At 35.6% G+C, this 18,828-nt stretch overlaps 4 protein-coding genes across 4 annotated transcripts; 3 read left to right on the top strand and 1 right to left on the bottom strand.

The window, feature by feature from the left end:
* Positions 1–387: 387 nt before the first annotated feature.
* Positions 388–7,081, top strand: LOC106380386 (putative nuclease HARBI1). The gene is made up of 3 exons (XM_048748605.1): positions 388–3,164; positions 4,392–4,445; positions 4,490–7,081. The coding sequence occupies exon 3, from the start codon at positions 5,400–5,402 to the stop codon at positions 6,645–6,647; it is 1,248 nt and encodes a 415-aa protein (XP_048604562.1). The 5' UTR covers positions 388–3,164; positions 4,392–4,445; positions 4,490–5,399; the 3' UTR covers positions 6,648–7,081.
* Positions 3,499–4,435, top strand: LOC125582268 (glutathione S-transferase T3-like). The gene is made up of 2 exons (XM_048748869.1): positions 3,499–4,224; positions 4,337–4,435. Exons 1-2 carry the CDS (start codon positions 3,499–3,501, stop codon positions 4,433–4,435), a joined length of 825 nt encoding a protein of 274 aa, XP_048604826.1.
* A 2,659-nt stretch (positions 7,082–9,740) lies between the features above and the next one.
* On the top strand, positions 9,741–10,661 carry LOC106381307 (mitogen-activated protein kinase kinase 9-like). Its single transcript, NM_001316298.1, is given in 1 exon segment — positions 9,741–10,661. A coding segment is annotated over 1 exon segment (921 nt).
* A 5,393-nt stretch (positions 10,662–16,054) lies between these two features.
* On the bottom strand, positions 16,055–18,655 carry BNAC02G22210D. The gene is made up of 12 exons (XM_013821208.3): positions 18,426–18,655; positions 18,242–18,326; positions 18,077–18,164; positions 17,829–17,981; positions 17,520–17,651; positions 17,275–17,425; positions 17,153–17,191; positions 17,004–17,078; positions 16,825–16,884; positions 16,670–16,734; positions 16,411–16,501; positions 16,055–16,322 (listed from the first exon to the last, which is right to left on the bottom strand). Exons 1-12 carry the CDS (start codon positions 18,513–18,515, stop codon positions 16,284–16,286), a joined length of 1,068 nt encoding a protein of 355 aa, XP_013676662.1. The 5' UTR covers positions 18,516–18,655; the 3' UTR covers positions 16,055–16,283.
* Between the last annotated feature and the right edge of the window lie 173 nt (positions 18,656–18,828).

The following is an 18,828-nucleotide window of genomic DNA, read 5'->3' as shown; positions in this document are numbered from 1 at the left end:
CACAAAACCTACATTCTTCAGGCTTCATGCATCACCGTAGCAGAAATGGAGAGACGATCCGTGAAGCTTTGATCTAGCAATTAGGGTTAGAGAGAGAATGTTATCGTTCCGGGCCGCAGAGAACAACTTACCCAGAGCCAAACATGCAAAACAGGAAGAAAGACCTTCACGATTGCGTTTAATGAAACGCCGTGTTTCGAAAGCACATGCCACGTGTCGCCGCGAGATCGATCGACTTATCTAGCTGTCTGTCTACGTGTCATCATGAGAAGTGATTAAACTGTACTTTATATATAAAGATGATGTGTTGACATGCGCGGTATTGATGTCTAATTAATACCTAGAAGAAAATATATCTATCACATCTTTCTATGGTTAAACAACAACAAGCATGTGTATAATAAATACACACATGACACATGCTGAAAGACACCAAGAATTAATAAATTCTAAAGGAAAATTAATTTTTTAACCCTGAACTTTCAAAAATATGCCAAAATAATCTTGAACTCCATGTCATTTAAAGCATGAAATCTTAGTCAAACACGAATAAATTGTGAACTTTCATTGACCAAGCCCTTTTAACTTCGTAATTAATCACCCGTTAATTAAAAGCTAATAGACGTTTAGTGTCACAAGAAAACTCTAATATAAACTCGAAATCCTCAATTCATCTCCCTCAAAACCCTAATTTCTCATCTCATCTCTTTTTCTAACTCATCTCCTTCATCATCTCTCTCTAGCAACCTTTGCTTGAGTTGTTAGAAAATATAAATAGACAGTGCATGGTTCGTAATGCCAAAAGAGCTATTGTAACTTCACGGCTGAAAGCAAAATTCACTAAGAGAGCACATAAGGAAATAGAAGCTATTAAAGAAAAATCCAAGAATTGCAAAAAGTTTATGGCCTGTGGAGATTATCACGAAGATGATGATGAAGGAGATGAACTAGAGAAATAGATGAAATGAGAAATTATGGATTTAAAAGAGATGAATTGGAATTTTTTAGGCTTAGATCAGAGTTTTCTCATGTTGTCAAAACGACGACGTTTTGATATTTAACGCATGTTAACTTTTAATTAACGGATGATAAATTACAAAGTTAAAAATGTTTGGTCAATGAAAGTTCATGATTTATTCGTATTTGACTAAGAGTTTATGTTTTAGAGTTCAAAGTTATTTTGACTTATTTTTTAAAGTTCAGAATTAAAAAGTCATTTTTTTCTAAATTCTAATGGCATGTTTTTGTTGATTCTGGTCAGTGAATTATTTTCTGTCCTTCTATTTTTATTCCTAATTTCTCACAAATTTATACGAAAATGTTAAACATGTTTATATGAGTGAATTAGTATAAATTATAAATCTCTGGTGGGAAATATTATTTTCATGTTTTTAATTAGGATCCTTTGGACGATTGTTTAACAGAATTTCTTAAACAGATTTTTTTCAATTGTTTATAAACATAACCACCTACGTGTCATCAAACAATATATAAGCATGTGCGATGTGCACAATTACACACACATGAGACATGCAAAAGCCTAACTACATAAATAAAGCCTATGGTCTTATGTGTCCACAAATTAAGGACATTATCCAAAATTTTATATTTGATGCGACCGCTTAAGAAATTAAACAGATGGTGTTACAAGCATTTCCACATTGGCGTAAGACAAATGTTAAATGCTCTTTGGTCGCTCTCATACCTCATTCCTCGTCCTTTAGAGCATGATTATCGAAGGATTGTTAATGTGAAATTCTTACTAAAATATAAGAACCCGTCTCTTAACTTTTAATTAAAAAAGCTAAGAACCGGCTCTTAAAACTCTTATTTAAAAACCGGTTCTTAACTTTTTTAGTTAAAAGTTAAGAGACGGGTTCTTATATTATGCTAAAAACTCCATCTTAAAAACCCCGCAATAATCATACTCTTAGAGCATGCGCATCGACGTAATTAGAAGGGGTCATGGGTTCGGTATCATATGGGCCGAAATTTAAAAAAAAAAAAAAATGGATTTAAAACGGTGATCCGGTTCATGGGAGTGAACCCGTATGATACGGGTTCATGGCACGTGTCGACGAAACAGTGGCCACGCGATATCGCATGGAAGCGGAGAAAAAAAGGGATTCGCGTGAGAGGATTCATTTTGTCTTCTCCTTTCGAAAACTAAGGTTTCTCGTTCTCTGAGGTGATTTCTCGTGCGACGCCGACTGTGGGTGATTTAGTGGTTCTAATCGACGTCGGACTCTCTCCTCGACGAGCTGAGGTCAGTGTCGATAACTTTCACGGTTTGATTTAACGGATTTGGGCTCCAAAGCGTTGTCGGTGAATCTAAATCGATTTGGGGGTTTCGAGGGAAGGTTCAAAATTGATATGGGGGTTTTGATTTATTGTTTGAAATTTTCATGCGGGTTCGATTTAGGGTTTGTTTATGGGATTTGAGATCGATTTGGGGGTTTCTAGTTAGGGTTCTTAATCAAGTTTGTGTTTGCGATTTACTGGTGATTTTGTTCTAATCATTTATGTTTCTGGTACAGATGGATCCCGCAGAAGAGATAAGAGAGACAAAAAGGCAAAAGGAGTACATGGATATGGTAGGATACGTGGCTGATTCCGAAAACGGTATTCAGACGAGTTGTCCCTGTGGTGGGACAATCATTCACGAGGTTTGGGGGAAGGACGACTATGACACTCTTCCTGGGAAGCGTTTCTTCACCTGCAAAAACTACGAAGTAAGCGCTTCTTCTCATTTCACTTATTTCGAAAAATAATTTGACTGTCAAACGAGCTTCTGATATGTGTTTTTGTTGTAAACAAGGCTGACGGGTTACATTATCGTAAGCCTTGGGTGATAGGTGTCGAGGAGCATATCGAACGTCTCAGTAAGCGTTTGGAGGAGGTTGAGATGGTGATCAAGTAGATGCTGAAGCTCACTAAACAAATTGAGAGACTGGAGGTAAAGTCACTTATTTTTTTAAAAATAATTTTGTCATATTGTTCTTCATATTTTATTAAGTGACTAACACAATGTCATTGTTGTTTCCATGTCCAGGCAGAGGTTAAAGACCTAACTGTGCAGGTTGATAACCTCAATGGAGAGGTTTACAACCTCTCTGTGCAGGTGGCGGACTTGGAGAAGCTCTGCTTCGACTGAAAAAGAAAAGGTAACACTTAACTACACTGCTTAATTACACTGCTAGCTAGGTAGACGTATTGAATGGTCGAGTTTTAAAAAATTAACTACACTGCTTAGAATAGAATTACCGGTTTGGTTGGTTGCGTAATGAATGGTCGACTTTAAAAAAATGATTTGATGTTTATTGAATGCTATCTGTGTAGTACTTGTTGTGTAATTAACTATAATCAATGTTAGGTGGTTAGGGTATGTTTAATTTTCTTGTCCTTTCAAACACAATACTACTTTAAAAACAGAAGCAATCCACGCAATCCACATCTGAAAACACAAACCTAATTTTAAAAACTTTAATCGAAAACCAAATGGATCCTTTTTCCCTTAATTCTCCCGGTTTTGTTAACCTACTCACTTCCCAGAGCAGTCAGCCAATAGATTTAGGGTGTTCAGAGGTTCCTAAACCTGCTGAAAGGCAAAAGTGGACAACGAAAGAAGATGTGGTGCTGATCAGTGCTTGGCTCAACACCAGCAAGGATCCAATCGTGAGTAATGAGCAAAAGGCAGAAGCTTTTTGGAAGCGAATAGAGGAGTATGTAAATGCTAGCCCTCTGCTTGTTGGCTCCGTTCCTAGGGAGTGGAGTCAATGTAAGCAGAGGTGGGGAAGGGTGAATGAGCAGGTGTGCAAGTTTGTGGGAAGCCATGAAGCCGCTTTGAAGGAGCAGGCGAGTGGACAAAACGAGAATGATGTCATGAAGGCTGCTCATGACATCTTCTTTAATGACTACCATGTCAAGTTCACACTGGAACATTGTTGGAGAGAGCTTAAGTTTGATCAAAAATGGAGATCATATTCTTTGTCGAGAGAGGGTGCAAAGGAGAAAAAGAAGGAACCTGCGGAGGAGGTGGCTGCGGAGGAAGATGTTAGGCCACATGGTGTTAAGGCTAGCAAAGCATCCAAACGAAAGAAGCACGGGAATGAAGCAGCGTTTGATCAGATTGGGAGCATATTAGCCGCGAAAAATCACATATCCAAACAGAAAATCCTTGACCGGTTGCTAGCAAGAAATGAAGATACACTTTCTGCTCAAGAAGTGTGTCTAAAAAATAAACTAATCTCTGAAATGCTTTGATTTGGTGAGAGGCTACTTTGTTAATGAATTTTTGAGTAGGTTATTGGTTAATGTGAACTTCTGTTGCTTTAAGTATATTGATTATGATATATTTGAACCAAATGCTAACAGTATGTATTGCTTTGTAGGTCACGGGTTGCAGGTGGATGCGTGTGGAGGTGGATGCTTGTAAGATAGTCTCGGTTTCTTTATGTACCAGGTCACGGGGTTCTGCTTGTAGGTGTAGGTAATGTCAGGTCACGGGTTGATGCTTGTAGGTGTAGGTTTGATTCACGGGAGAGTGTAGTATTTTGTCTCATTGTACACTAGCTTTAGGTTCATCGGATTTAAAGGGTGTATGTACCCACATTTTCTCTTTTGTAACTCACGGGTGTATGTACCCGTGAAACTTGAATCACTCGTATGTTAAAAACTTGTCTCTCTATATATATGAACTCTAGTTCACTTCAAGTTCTGCATCAAAACTTGTCTCTTTATATATATGTAAAACTTGTCTCACAAAACCATTCACCACTACCTTCTATTCATCTCAACCACGATCACCACTAAACATTCACCACTGCCTTCTATTCATCTCAACCACGATCACCACTAACCATTTGATTCTGCTCAACCTCTACTTGTCATCAAACATTGAGGTTAGTTTTGTTCAAAACTTGGCTTTAATACCATGATAAACACACTAGCTAGTGAAAGAAAAACATAAATGGCCATGTTTAAATTGTTCATTTAAATTATAAAACCCTAATCAAGGAAAAAAAATTGTTCATTTAAATTATAAAACCCTAAATCAAGAAATAAAAATTGTTCATTTAAATTATAAAACGCTAATCAAGGAAAAAAAATTGTTCATTTAAATTATAAAACCTTAAATCAAGAATAAAAATTGTTCATTTCCAATATAAAACCCTAATCAAGAAAAAAAAATTGTTCATTTAAATTATAAAACCATAAATCAAGAAATAAAAATTGTTCATTTCCAATATAAAACCCTAATCAAGAAAAAAAAATTGTTCATTTAAATTATAAAACCCTAAATCAAGAAATAAAAATTGTTCATTTAAATAATAAAAAAAATATTATTTTACCCCTTTTGCCTTATGTAGAAAAGAAAAGATCAACAAATTTCATCAACAATGTCTTCCTCATCATCAAGTGATGAAGCAGATAAAGCTTTTGATGAAATGGTCGACGAAGTAGTTGATAATTTCATAGACACAATAGTTGATGGTCAAACCAACAAACCGAAGAGACGAGCTTATATCGAAAGAGACCGAGAACAAGGACACAATCAACTATGGAAAGACTATTTCATGGAAAATCCTACATACCCACCTGAAATGTTTAGGCGGCGTTTCCGAATGAACAAGCCATTGTTCCTTCGCATTGTCGATCGCCTAAGCAGTGAAGTTCCCTACTTTCAGCAAAGGAGAAATGCTTCCGGAAGGTACGGGCTATCTCCTCTTCAAAAATGTACGGCAGCTAAATGTATGCTCGCATATGGTCAATCGGGAGACAGAAATGACGAATATCTCCGACTTGGTGATAGTACATCACGTTTATGTTTGGAAAATTTCACTGATACGATAATACAATTGTTTGGAGATGAGTATCTACGAAGCCCTACACCAGAAGATCTTCAACGATTACTCGATGTTGGAGAGGTACGGGGGTTTCCGGGAATGATAGGCAACATCGACTGTATGCATTGGGAGTGGAAAAACTGCCCAACGGCTTGGAAAGGTCAGTTCACACGGGGTTCAGGAAAGCCGACAATTATCTTAGAAGCCGTGGCATCACAAGATCTTTGGATATGGCACACATTTTTCAGCTTACCAGGTACACTCAACGATATCAATGTTCTTGATCGGTCACCTGTTTTTGATGACATCTTACATGGTCGAGCACCTAAAGTTAAGTTCAAGGTCAACAACCACACTTATCATATGGCCTACTATCTTACTGACGGAATTTATCCAAACTGGTCAACATTTATCCAATCCATCCCACTTCCTCAAGGTCCTAAAGCCGAGAAATTTGCAGAAAAGCAAGAATCCGCCAGAAAAGATGTCGAACGGGCTTTTGGAGTATTGCAGTCGAGGTTTGCAATTGTTAAAAACCCAGCTCTACAATGGGACAAGGAAAAGATAGGAAAGATAATGAGAACTTGTGTCATATTGCACAATATGATAGTAGAGAACGAACGACACGGATACGCTCAAATAAATACTTCGGAGTTCGAATCAGGAGAGTCAAGCAGAGGTTCAAAGGTGACAAGCAGAGAAAGTATTCATGCTGGTGATATGTTAGGCATGCACAGAGAAGTTCGAGATCAAGAGAAGCATGCTCGTTTGAAAGCTGATTTAATGGAAAATATTTGGTAAAAGTTTGGTGATGAAGATGAATAAGCTTTGTATGTTTTTCAATTTCTCAATTTGTGTTATCTACTCTTTTAATGTATTGAATAAATAGTTTTCAAAAATTTAATAATATTTTTAATATTTTATTCATGTATTCTGAATATTTTGAAAAAATTTTTAAAAAATTATTATTTTATTTTTATGAACTCTTTCTACAAGTTCACCAATGCAGAAAAAAACAAATACAAATTCATAACTATTCATGAATCCACTAAAAAATATTAAAAAAATCATGTAAACACCAAGAGGAGGTTCACCAATGCTCATGCTCTTAGCTTCCTAGGTTCATCGAACCTTCACTCCATCGCCCCCAAAAACAAATCATTTTCCCATTTTTCGTGACAGACAAGTAAATTAATGATTTATTAGTATCAGTGGGTATGAAAAAAAATCAAATCATTTTATTAGTGCTATTTGTTTTGTTACCGTTATCTACTGCGAGGGCTATAGAATTAGTCATTTTCCATAATATATATAATTTGGACAAATTACAGTCTGATACATTTAAGCACGTGCGTAATCAAACACTCAAACAAGTTGCATTTTTAATGAGAAAATAAGAAGAGACTGCCATTTTTTAAGAGACTGCCATTTAAGTAAGTTGAAATGAAATATTCTTTCCATTTTTAATATTTTATCTTTTTTTATATACAAATGATATTTTCTAAATTAATGTAAAATCATAAGAGTTATGGTATAAAGTATTACAGGTTATAAATTATTTTACTATAGGTTGAAATATGTTCAGTTAAATTATTAATAATTCTTTTATCTTTGTTAAAAAATATATTTTTAAAAAACTTGTATACATGTTGACAAAAAAAATTGTCTAAAGTAAAAACTATTTTATATGACTCAGGTTTGGTTAAAAAAATGCATTTTTATCTTTCAAAACAAATAATGTAACCAGTTTCATTTATTTATGTGTAATATTAGTTATAAACTTTGATACAAACGAACTTCAAATCGAAGTTTAGTTGTCTTCGGCTCACAAGTCACAAAGTTGAATTTTTATTGTATTTGTTATATATATTGTGGAATCGAACACGGATAATGGCAGCAGAATTTGTTAGAGTTTTTACTTTTTACTCTTCAGAATTTTGAAGATTCTAAATTATATACCAGACAACTATGTTGGTTGATCACCCTCATGCATTTATCATCAAATAAAATCTTACATTTGGTTTCTTTTCAAATTTCAACATTCACAAAACAAGCCGCACGTTAGCACGCGATTTATGGTTTTGAGCTCTGAGAATTGTTGTCCACTTATGTACGGAGTATATAATATGTGTCGACATGGGTGGTATTGATGTCTAATTAATACCTCGAAAAAAATATCACATGTTTCTACGGTTAAACAACAAGAAGCATGTGCTGAAAGACACCAAGAATTAATAAATTCTAATGGCATGTTTTTATTGATTCTGATAGGTGTTTTTTTTCTGTCCTACCATTCTATTTCCAATTTATAGTAATTTTATATAAAAAAATGTTCACCATATTTATATGAGTTAATTAGTATAAATTAGAAATATCGCAGGAAATATTATTTTCATGTTTTTAATTCGACAATTGTTTATATACTAGTTAGTCTAACAAAACATAACCACCTACATACCATCAAACAATATATAAGCATGTGCAATGTGCAGTGTGCACAATATTACACACACATGACACATGCAAAAGCCTAACTACATATGTAAAGTCTATGGTCTTATGTGTCCACAAATTAAGGACATTGTCCGAACTTTTATACGTCAATGACGGCCTCAGAAATTAAGCAGATGGGTGTAACAAGCTTTTCCACGTTGGCGTGAGAAAAATGTTAATGCTATTTGGTCGCTCTCATTCCTCGTCCTTTAGCCTCCTCGGTTCATCGAACCTTCACACCACCACCAACAAAAAAAAAAACATTTTCCCATTTTTTCGTGACAGTCAAGTAAGTTAATAAATTATTAGTATTAGTGGGCATTAAAAAAAACAAAATTATTAGTGCTGATTGTTTTGTTACCGTTATCTACTATATATAGTATAGTATTATTAATTTAAAAATGATTTTTCTTTATAAAAAGATTACTACGAGAGCAATAGGATTAGTCATTTTCCATGATATATAGTTTGGATAAATTACAGTCTGATGCATTTAACCACGTGCGTAATAAAACACTCACACAAGTTGCAATTTTAATGAAAAAAATAAGAAGAGACTGCTATTTTAAGTAAGTTGAAATTAAGGGGGATGTATTCAACTGAGAGTTTCAGGTGATTTGTATTAAAACGACAAATCCACTGTTATTGAAACATGAATTTTAAAAACTCATTTAAAATCCACTGTTATTGAATTTGACATTTCTTAAAGTACTCTGAAATCCACTGTTATTGAAAATATTTTAAGCTGTGGAGTTTTAAAATTTTCAGGTGATTTTAGGGTGTTTGGGTATGATTTCTTAGTTAAAAAAATTAAAACTCAAATCTCATAGTTTTAGGTGATATTCTAGAGTAGTTTAACAAAAGTCACTTAAATCTCTGCAACTTATTGAAATCATCTAAAACCCCATTAAAAATCAAATCACATCAAATGTTAAATTGAATACATCCTCCTAAATATTCTCTCCATTTCTAATGTTGTAGATTGTTTTTTTGCTTTATACTAAATGATATTTTCAAAATTAATGTAAAATTATAAGGGCTATGGTATAAAACTATATACAGTTTATAAATTAATTTAGTATAGGTTGAAATATGTTCAGTTAAATAATTAATAATTCTTTTTTAATACTTTTAAATTTATGTGAACTATTTTTTTGTCAACATACAAGTTTGATTTTTTTTTAAAACTTGTGTACATGTTGGCAAAAGAAAATTGTATACATAATATTTTTTTTTAAGTTTAAAATTTTAAATAACAAAAAGGAAAAAAGAGGGATAATTAGGTCATCTTCACCTTCCTAGTAGTCTCCATTCACACGACTCTCAAAATCATATAAAACCTGAAGCGTCTCTCTATCTTCTTCTTCCATCACATTCACTTTTCTATCTATCTCTCTTTCTATGGCTCTTGTTAGAGAACGTCGTCAGCTCAACCTCCGTCTCCGTCTCCCTCCCATCTCCGACCGCCGCTTCTCCCTCCCCTCCATCACCACCGCCGCCTCCTCAACCGTCCTCTCTAACTCCATCTCCGCCGCCGATCTCGAGAAACTCAACGTCCTCGGATGCGGAAACAGCGGGACTGTTTACAAAGTCAGCCACAAGAACACTCTCTACGCTCTGAAAACAGTCAACGGCGACATGGACCCGATCCTAACAAGACAGTTGATGCGAGAGATGGAGATACTCCGGCGCACAGATTCTCCTTACGTCGTAAAGTGTCACGGAATCTTCGAGAAACCAGTCGTCGGTGAAGTATCGATTCTGATGGAGTACATGGACGGCGGGACTCTAGAGTCTCTCCGCGGCGCCGTGACGGAGAAACGCCTCGCGGGGTTCGCTAGACAGATCTTGAAAGGGCTGAGTTACTTGCACGGTCTAAAGATCGTACACAGAGACATTAAACCGGCGAATCTACTCCTTAACTCGAAGGGCGAGGTTAAGATCGCTGACTTTGGAGTTAGCAAGATCTTGGTCCGGTCTTTGGATTCTTGCAACTCTTATGTCGGAACGTGTGCTTATATGAGTCCGGAGAGGTTTGACTCGGGAGGAGGAAGCTCTGATGTATACGCCGGAGATATTTGGAGTTTCGGATTGATGATGTTGGAGCTTCTTGTCGGTCACTTTCCGTTATTACCGCCGGGACAGAGACCAGACTGGGCGACGCTAATGTGCGCCGTGTGTTTTGGAGAACCGCCGCGAGCGCCCGAAGGATGCTCTGAAGAGTTTAGGAGCTTTGTTGATTGTTGTTTACGTAAAGATTCTACTAAGAGATGGACGGCTTCGCAGCTTCTTGGCCATCCTTTTCTCCGGGAAGAGCTTTGATTTTCAGTTCGTTTGTTAAATTAAAATTAATTTTTTTTTTTGTAGAATTTTGTACATTTATATACTCTTGGATAAAATGAGAGATTTGTAAGAATCCTAACATTGGCATTGTAATATCATCCGTCAATGATAAAGCTATTTCTTCAATCTTTTCCAGTTTCATTTCATTAGAGTTTGATCATCTGCTGGTATTTTACATATTTTTTTTAATTAAGTTATAGTGTCATATGCTCGTCGTATAAAATATGGGACAAAACTTTTTTTTTTTTTTTGCTCAACAACGACTTTCATTAACCAAAGTGAATACGGAATTACAACCACACGATTTTAACCCGACATACAACGACGAGATCTAGTAACACCTAAGATTACTAAGATGAATCCTACGCTACCTAATCAGAGCGTCGTTGTATTTTTCACCACAATGAATCGAGTTCATCCCACAACTCAAGATGAACCGACTCTTAACCACTAAACTAGACCACTAAATTAGACCACGGTAACCGCAAACAACAATGAACCAAGTAGAACCAAAGCCTAATCTGAGTATCAATTCAATCACAGACTAGTAATCTCTAATGATAAGCATTCAGCCCATGATCAATAGTACCAACACCAAGGCGCACATCAGATCAGTCCTGGACCACACCGGAGATCGTTGCCACGGTTCATAGCCAAAAACCGGTCATAAATTGTTATCTATGGGACAAAACTTACGGGTGAACTTTTAAATTCACCACATCTCTTATATCCAATTAAATTGTTATCTAGTTGAAAAAAAAAATGATGCCTAATAAAATTCTAAATCCTAAACTCTAAAACCTAAATCTAAATCTAATCCCTAAATACTAAACTCAAACCCTATACCTTAAACCCAAATAGTAAACCCTAAACCCAAACCTTATACGATAAACCCAAATCCTAAACCCTAAACCCAAACTGTAAACCCAAATCTTAAACTCTAAACCTAAATCCAAATCATAGACCCTAAACCAAACTGTAAACCTTAAACCAAAATTCAAACATTTTGGGTTTAAGGTTTAGGGTCTGGGTTTAAGGTCTACAATTCAGGTTTAAGATATAGGATTTGGGTTTAAGTTTTGGGTTTAGGGTTTATGGTTTAGGGTATAGGGTTTGAGTTTATGATATAGAGTTTGGGTTTAGGATTTAGGGTTTAAAGTTTGGGTTTATGATTTAGGGTTTAGAGTTTGGGTTTAGGATTTAAGGTTTAGAGTTTGGATTTTGAATTTAGGGTTTAGAATTTAAGATTTAGGGTTTTGTTACTGGCATGAATTTTTTTAATTATTTTTTATTTAAAAAAAAATTAAAACTTTTATTAATAATCCAGTTGACACTTTAATTGGTTATAAGATGAGCGGTGAATTTAAAGGTTCTACCTAAGTTTTGTCCAAAAATATGATATCTAAAGCGAATCATACAACTGAAGAGGTGTTTAACCACAAAGCAAATAAGCTAGTAAATATTTTATTTGCGAAAACAATCAGACCTTTTTTTTTATCAGCACAATCAGACATCTTATAATAGTATTTTATCGCAAAATGGTGTCTATCTTGGCGAATCATTTGATATCAGTATTTTATCGCAAAAAATGGTGTTTATCTTGGCGAATCATTTGATATCTAGTTCTTTATTTTATAGTTTGTTTTGTTGGCCCATTAAATCTGCATATTATTACAATAATTATATATATAAAAAAGATAAGGGGGGCAGGTCGAAGTTTAAATCTAGTTGCCACTTATGCAAGGAAAAATATATTATCGGCTTATCAACTTGCTTGGAGAGCAAATGATAACTTGCTTGGGAGCAAATCTACCTTTGGATGTTCGTGGAAGATTCGGAGGATTATTATAGCTTAGTGGAAGAGTTGATGAAAATAACAACTCTTACTACTTTTTGTCTTGTTTTGTTTGTTTCTTCGTTGCATAATTTCCTTGTTTTTTACAAAATCACTCATAAATCTAAATAATTATGAAATGGAAACGCTGACGTATGTTGATCCAAAAAAAAAAAGGAAACGTTGACGTATTGGCGTACGTAACGATTGATGATCCAAGCTCACGTAGGTGTCAGTCTCTTGAGCGTGACAGAAATAAAAGTCACCCTTGACTTGAGATGTGTATATGTATGGTGACCAAGCGAAACAAATTTATATCTTTGTATTTTGAATTATTGTCAAGACCTTTTTTTTTAACACTGAGGTTATGAATCGGAGGTGGCAGGAGCGAAGCAGATCAATGCTGTTGCAGGAAAACTGCATCTAAGATACCATTCGTGTTTTTTCCATTTTCAAAATTTAAGTGCAGGAGAACTGCTTGCGGTTCATATTTTTTTTGTCTTTTCTGAAAAAAACAGATCTACTACATGCAGTTTTGTCCACTATAATTTTGGAGATGTTCACCTATTTTTATTATTTTGACTAATAAATGATTTTGTTACAAATTATTAATATATTTAACATTCTTTTATAAATAACATATTTTCATTCAATTCTATTTACAGTTTTAACAATACAAAAAAACTTCAATTTTCTATTTTATTTATGTCATAAAAATTTATCATTTATCTGAATTATTGATATGATTCCATGTTTTTAATTAAGTAAATGTATATATTAATAGAAGATAGATGTATTTGGTTTATTACTAATAATTTTATATTGTGATCTACAAAATTACAGTAACATAACTATAGTGAAATATTTATTACTATTTATGTATTGTAATTATATAGTTATATATTTTATTTTATCTTGTAATTTTTATTATTTAAATATGTAATATATTTTATTTAATTTTTCATCATTATAAATTTTAATCAGTGTTTTGAAAACTGGATCGGACTTGTCGGTCAAACCGGATCGAACTTTCCGGTCAAACCGATCGGACTGTGTCTCGCTCGTCTAACCGGTTATGAGTTGTGTTAAGAATCTGATTTGAGTAAAATTGGTAATTTCAGTCAATAGCTGGTCAAATTTGGTAAAACCGGTGATTCAGTTCGATATTAGAACTTAGTTTTCTTCATTTCAACTTAAAATTGAATTAAAATATTGTCTGACCATTGACTCAGCTATAATGCCAGGTCAATGTTCAGTCCGATATTCAAAACATTAATTGTAATAGACTGTTTGATCTGCCTTTCTCCCACATGATTTGATTGATCTGCACTTGATCCGCTTGATCTGCATGATCTGCTTGTTCTGCAACGCTTGAACTGATTTTCCCATTCGAAACCTGAAAGTTTCATTCATCTATAAGGGTTAGAACCCAAACGAGGGGTTACAACAATTACATCCAAATTTGATTGATCAATAAGACTACGATGATTTCGATGTGGCTGTGAAGATATTTGAATCGATGGGGCTTCCAAATGACACCAAATTTTACTGGGTGTGCATTAACGAATTTAGGGAAGATACATTCTGGCTTAAGTATTTTATTGATAGAGCTGAAAACACTTTTGAAGAAAAAGTTCACTTCTTACAAGCTTTAACTGGATTTACACGTGATGATCAATACATGGGGAAACGATTAAGCTCTGGCAAACCTTTCGGGAGTCAAAGTTCTGGTGGCATTCATTCGGGTAGTCCAACATCTGGAGGTAATAATTCATGGGGGCAAACGACAAATGGTCAATGGGGTCAGTAACAACGTGCTCCGCAATGGGGTGCACCACCAGCTGCTCAACAATGGGGTACACCACCAGCTGCTCAACAATGGGTACACCACCAGCTGCTCAACAAATGGCTGCACCACCAAGTGCTCACCAATGGAGTACTCCACCAAATTCTTCGCAATGGTCTACCACAACGAATGCTCAACAATGGAGTTCACCACCAGTGGCTCCACAATGGGGTTCAACATCAACTGCTCAACAATGGAGTTCACCACCAGTAGCTCCACAATGTGGTACAACATCAACTACTCAACCTTGGAGTTCACCATCAAATGATCAACAATGGAGTTCACCTCCGACGAATGTGCAGTATGGATTTTCACTTGAAACTCAGACTAAAAATACAAGAATTGTTGAAAAAAGAGTTACAGAAGAAACACCAGTGCCAACTTCAACCAACAGTCAAAGAGGACTATCACTTACACAAATGTCTCGCACACGTAAATCAGGAGGATTGTTCAATATTTGGGGAACTCATCGAGGACCTAAGTTAAATGAAACTCATCAAATCGATTCAGAAGATACCGAAGCTGAGATTTTTCTCAATCGTTGGCATGCATCTTTGCGTTCAGTTATTGAAAGGACATTCTTTGTGAGTTTCCAAGATATAATATTGAAGTTCAAAATAGAGTGGTATTGACTACAATGGGTCTGCATAATTTTATTAGAATTTCAAATTCTATATATGATGATTTTGCTGAAATAATGGGACAAACACATGTTGGCAACACCGAAACGGAGACTGATACTAATGAGATAGAAGAACAAGATATAGCTGACGGAAATTTATTGGCGAATATCAGAGAAAAGATTGCAAATGCATTATGGACCAATAAAAATATTTTGTAATATTTTTTACTTATGTTTTTATTTAAATTTATGTTATGTTTTGTTTCGATAAAATATTGTGTATTTGTTGCATTTGTTTTAAAAAAAAAGAAATTGTAACTGAAAATTAAATAAAATTTTTCTATTTTGTAGAATGTATTATGAAATTATAATCTAAACTATCTTTTATCTGATTTCACTATTCAAACAAATATTTTTAGACTACTAGATCCGTACTTGTACAGCTAGATCCGCTAGATCCACTCTTGTTCTGCTAGATCCGCAACGCTTGATCCGCCTTTTCCACTCGCAATTAAGGATACAAATATTAAGTGTTACAAAATTATTGATTTATGGCGGACAATATACTGGCGTAGGAATGTTCTGAGAGACCAATCAAACTTTTCCAAAAGAGTCAACTTCTCTATCTTTTTTATTTGAGAAAAATCAACCAAGAAGTTGCTAAACTCACTTTTTAAGTCGTTACTTTTCTCACTCAATACGCTCAGAAATTTTGGCAAAACATATTATTCTTTTTGTATGAATCAAGAAGTTTCTTGATTCACACGTGATAGTAATTGCCTCGTGTGAATGAAGCTAAACTCTGCTGGTTTAGCCAAATTAATATGACACCAGCGATAATTTCTAGCGCAGGTTCGAAGAGAAGATCGTGCAACAACCCGTGTCAAAGAGTTGACTAATTAAAGCCTAAACTAGCCTTCAGAATCGGATATAAAAATGACAATAATCTAGTTATAAATCAAGAAGTAACTAACGACACACAAAGTTCGATATACTGACGACTAATATGCAAACAAATTATGGAAATGACCTAAAATTCCGCCACAAGCCACGTGGTGAAACGCACGTCGTGAAAGAAACAGAGCCGTCGCTTTGGAAGCTCACAGACGAGACATGTTTTACAAAAGAAACACCTCACGTCTCCTATGAAGAAACAAGAAAAGGGAACGTTTCCATTCGAGTAGTAGTATCTAGTTTCGTTTCAACCACATACTACGAGTGATGTATACTTTAACATTGTTACCGAGATAATAAGTAGAGACGGTGGAGATTGTGATACTTCAGAAAATAACTGTTACTTTATTTACAAGGTAGCCTGTATGTCCTCGTGATTCGAATCTGGAAAATTCAAACAAACAATCCTTTTAACACTCTTTGAACAATAAGAAGTACAACTACTGCTATTACCTACATAAGAAATAAGTACCTGCGCAAACGCGTAAATTGCTCGTAAGATTCTAGCGTAGTCAGTTTCAAGCATCTGAATAACCAAATCTGCCAGTAACGTCCCCCACATCCTGCACATTCCCACAATCATTCTTCCAAATAAGAAAAAAAACTTACTGATGAATAAGAATCAGATCCATGTGCATGTGTTATGTAAATTGCAGGTAGGTTCCTACTAGTGCAACTAGCTTTTGTAATATATTTTAAACAAGCTAGGATTAGGGGCAGTGTATACTAACATTGGGCCGACTAATTGCATCACTGTTCTTAAGCCAAGGTATCTGGATGCAGCTCCTACAAACCCCTGTGATCAATACAAGGTAAATGTAAGTCACAATGTAGTTTATGTAACGAAAATAGCTCAGAAGCGATATGATGGAGGAGAAGTAACTACATGTTTTGCTGCAAGCAGAGCTGCTCGTGATTCCAAGTTAATGGCAGCTAACTGTCCACCCTGTATTTACATACTACTACAGTACTACATCATTTGACATATGTAAAGCTTCTCAAATCCATGAGTGATTGATATAAGATTCTTCTGCAGAGCAGATGGATTAGAATACAAATGCAAACCTTTTTCAGCATCTCTCTCCTTATCTGGTAGTTGGCGGCTTCAAGGATTACTTTTCCAGATAGTTTCTTAGCCAACTAATAACAGGGCCAAAAGAGACCAGTTATATGTAAAAACACAAACTGATAAACCTTGACAAATGTGATCATACCAACTGATAAATCTTGGCAAATGTGATCATCCCACCACCCTGGCCAGAGAAACACATTATAAGCCAGAGAAAAGAAACGTGGACATATTACTAAGGTGAAAAAGCTTTAGAACAAGACTAACCTTGAGAATCATAGATTGGACCTCTGAAGCACCTACTTCTAGAGCAGCAAGTAGTTCAACTTTCCATTTACTGAGCCCAACTTCTAAGCTTCCCTGTACCTCCGATGCTTGAGAACTATCCCACAAGCCAGGGAATATCCCTGATGCTTCACTACATAGGATAAGTTAAGAGGTTCAGCCAGTAAAGAACTAATGCAACTGAAAATCTGGATACTCATGCCATGAGCCACCAACAAAAAATGTACCTAGAGAAATTGTCAACAAGAAAAAGAAAAATCTCAACTTCGAGATCCTCGGTTGGCAAGTGGCTGGAGCAGGGAATGCTCAGTTTATTTCTCACCGCAAGTAAAACGTTTCTGTATGAAGGCCTCCAACCCCTAAACAGTAAAGAAAACTCTTTGGTTTCAGACTCTTTAAAGTCAAGAAATAATCGAACTAGTTTCCACAAAGACGAGAAATTTAGTTGCAACAGAGTCAATGCTTCATTGAAAGCTTACAACTCTAGTGAAGCTCAGTCTAATAATGTTTCAAAGGAGAGAAGAAGGAAGGGGTACCTGAGAGTGGAGCGAGCATCTGCAGCGAGAAACAAGAATCTAGATTCAAGAGATTGGATAAAACCATCTCGCACCTGAATATCTTCCCCTATCATCAACCTCTCACCTCCTCCTCCTTTGTTAGGGATTGATTTCAACAAAGGGCTAAAGTAGCTGCTCACCAAACCAAAAGTAACTAACTACTCAGGGCACAAGAACTTCATTGTTAAAGAGGTGACGGTAACTGAATCAGTAGAAGATATTCTCACCTGGGACCAAAGAGGATATTCTCAAGCTCGTACAGCTCAGAATCTGTGGCGAGCTCGAAAACCAAACGGAGCTCCGGATCATACGTGCCTGCAAAAAAAAAATCAAACAATTCATTCACAACAACAACGCTAACGGGAAGAGAAGGAGTGAGCTTTTCATTTCACCTTCCGATGGTGATGATTCCGAAGCCGTAACCGCCGCTAAAGCAATTCCGAGCTGTTTCCTCCTCCGCAAGCCGGCTTTAGGAACCTTACAATCACAATCGAAGAGAAAAAGGAAAGGTTGGAGGAAGAAACCTGATACACACTGAGAGAGAGAGTTAGATAAGGTATAGAGAGAGAGAGAGACCTTGGTCAGACTCAGATGATGACGAGAGACTGGGCGACGAATCGGAGGTGCTACAAACGGTGGAACGACGGCGCCGGAGACTGTGGTCATCGGATTGTTCAGTTACTCACTCTGTTTCCCCTGACCTTCACAACTTCATTTTCTACTAATAAAATATACCTTTTTCTTTTTCTTTCTTTAAAGCTTTTTAATGTTCAAAAATTCAATTAATGATGAATTTTCATAGCTAAATTGCATGAAGATCCTGGATTATATTGATTCTTTTTCTGATAAGAGGCTATATATTGAGCTTAGTACAACAGCTTTATATCACTAAACATAACTCAAGACATACAGTAGTTGTAAGTTTGTAACATAAACAAAATTAAAGTGAACATTCATAAATAATATATTTTTTTTTGTT

This window comes from Brassica napus, chromosome C2 (assembly GCF_020379485.1).
Source record: "Brassica napus cultivar Da-Ae chromosome C2, Da-Ae, whole genome shotgun sequence".
In the NCBI taxonomy this organism is placed as follows: domain Eukaryota; kingdom Viridiplantae; phylum Streptophyta; class Magnoliopsida; order Brassicales; family Brassicaceae; genus Brassica; species Brassica napus.
The sequence above is the reverse complement of the archived record's forward strand: the minus strand, read 5'-3'. Positions and strand labels throughout refer to the sequence as shown.

Coding starts and splice junctions, on each gene's coding strand:
- LOC125582268 (XM_048748869.1), top strand. CDS start 3,499: ATGGATCCTTTTTCCCTTAATTCTCCCGGTTTTGTTAACCTACTCACT. Junction 4,225..4,336: donor ATACACTTTCTGCTCAAGAA/GTGTGTCTAAAA, acceptor TGTTGCTTTAAG/TATATTGATTATGATATATT.
- LOC106380386 (XM_048748605.1), top strand. CDS start 5,400: ATGTCTTCCTCATCATCAAGTGATGAAGCAGATAAAGCTTTTGATGAA.
- BNAC02G22210D (XM_013821208.3), bottom strand. CDS start 18,515: ATGACCACAGTCTCCGGCGCCGTCGTTCCACCGTTTGTAGCACCTCCG. Junction 18,327..18,425: donor ATCATCTGAGTCTGACCAAG/GTCTCTCTCTCT, acceptor TGTGATTGTAAG/GTTCCTAAAGCCGGCTTGCG. Junction 16,735..16,824: donor CTCTGCTTGCAGCAAAACAT/GTAGTTACTTCT, acceptor TATTGATCACAG/GGGTTTGTAGGAGCTGCATC.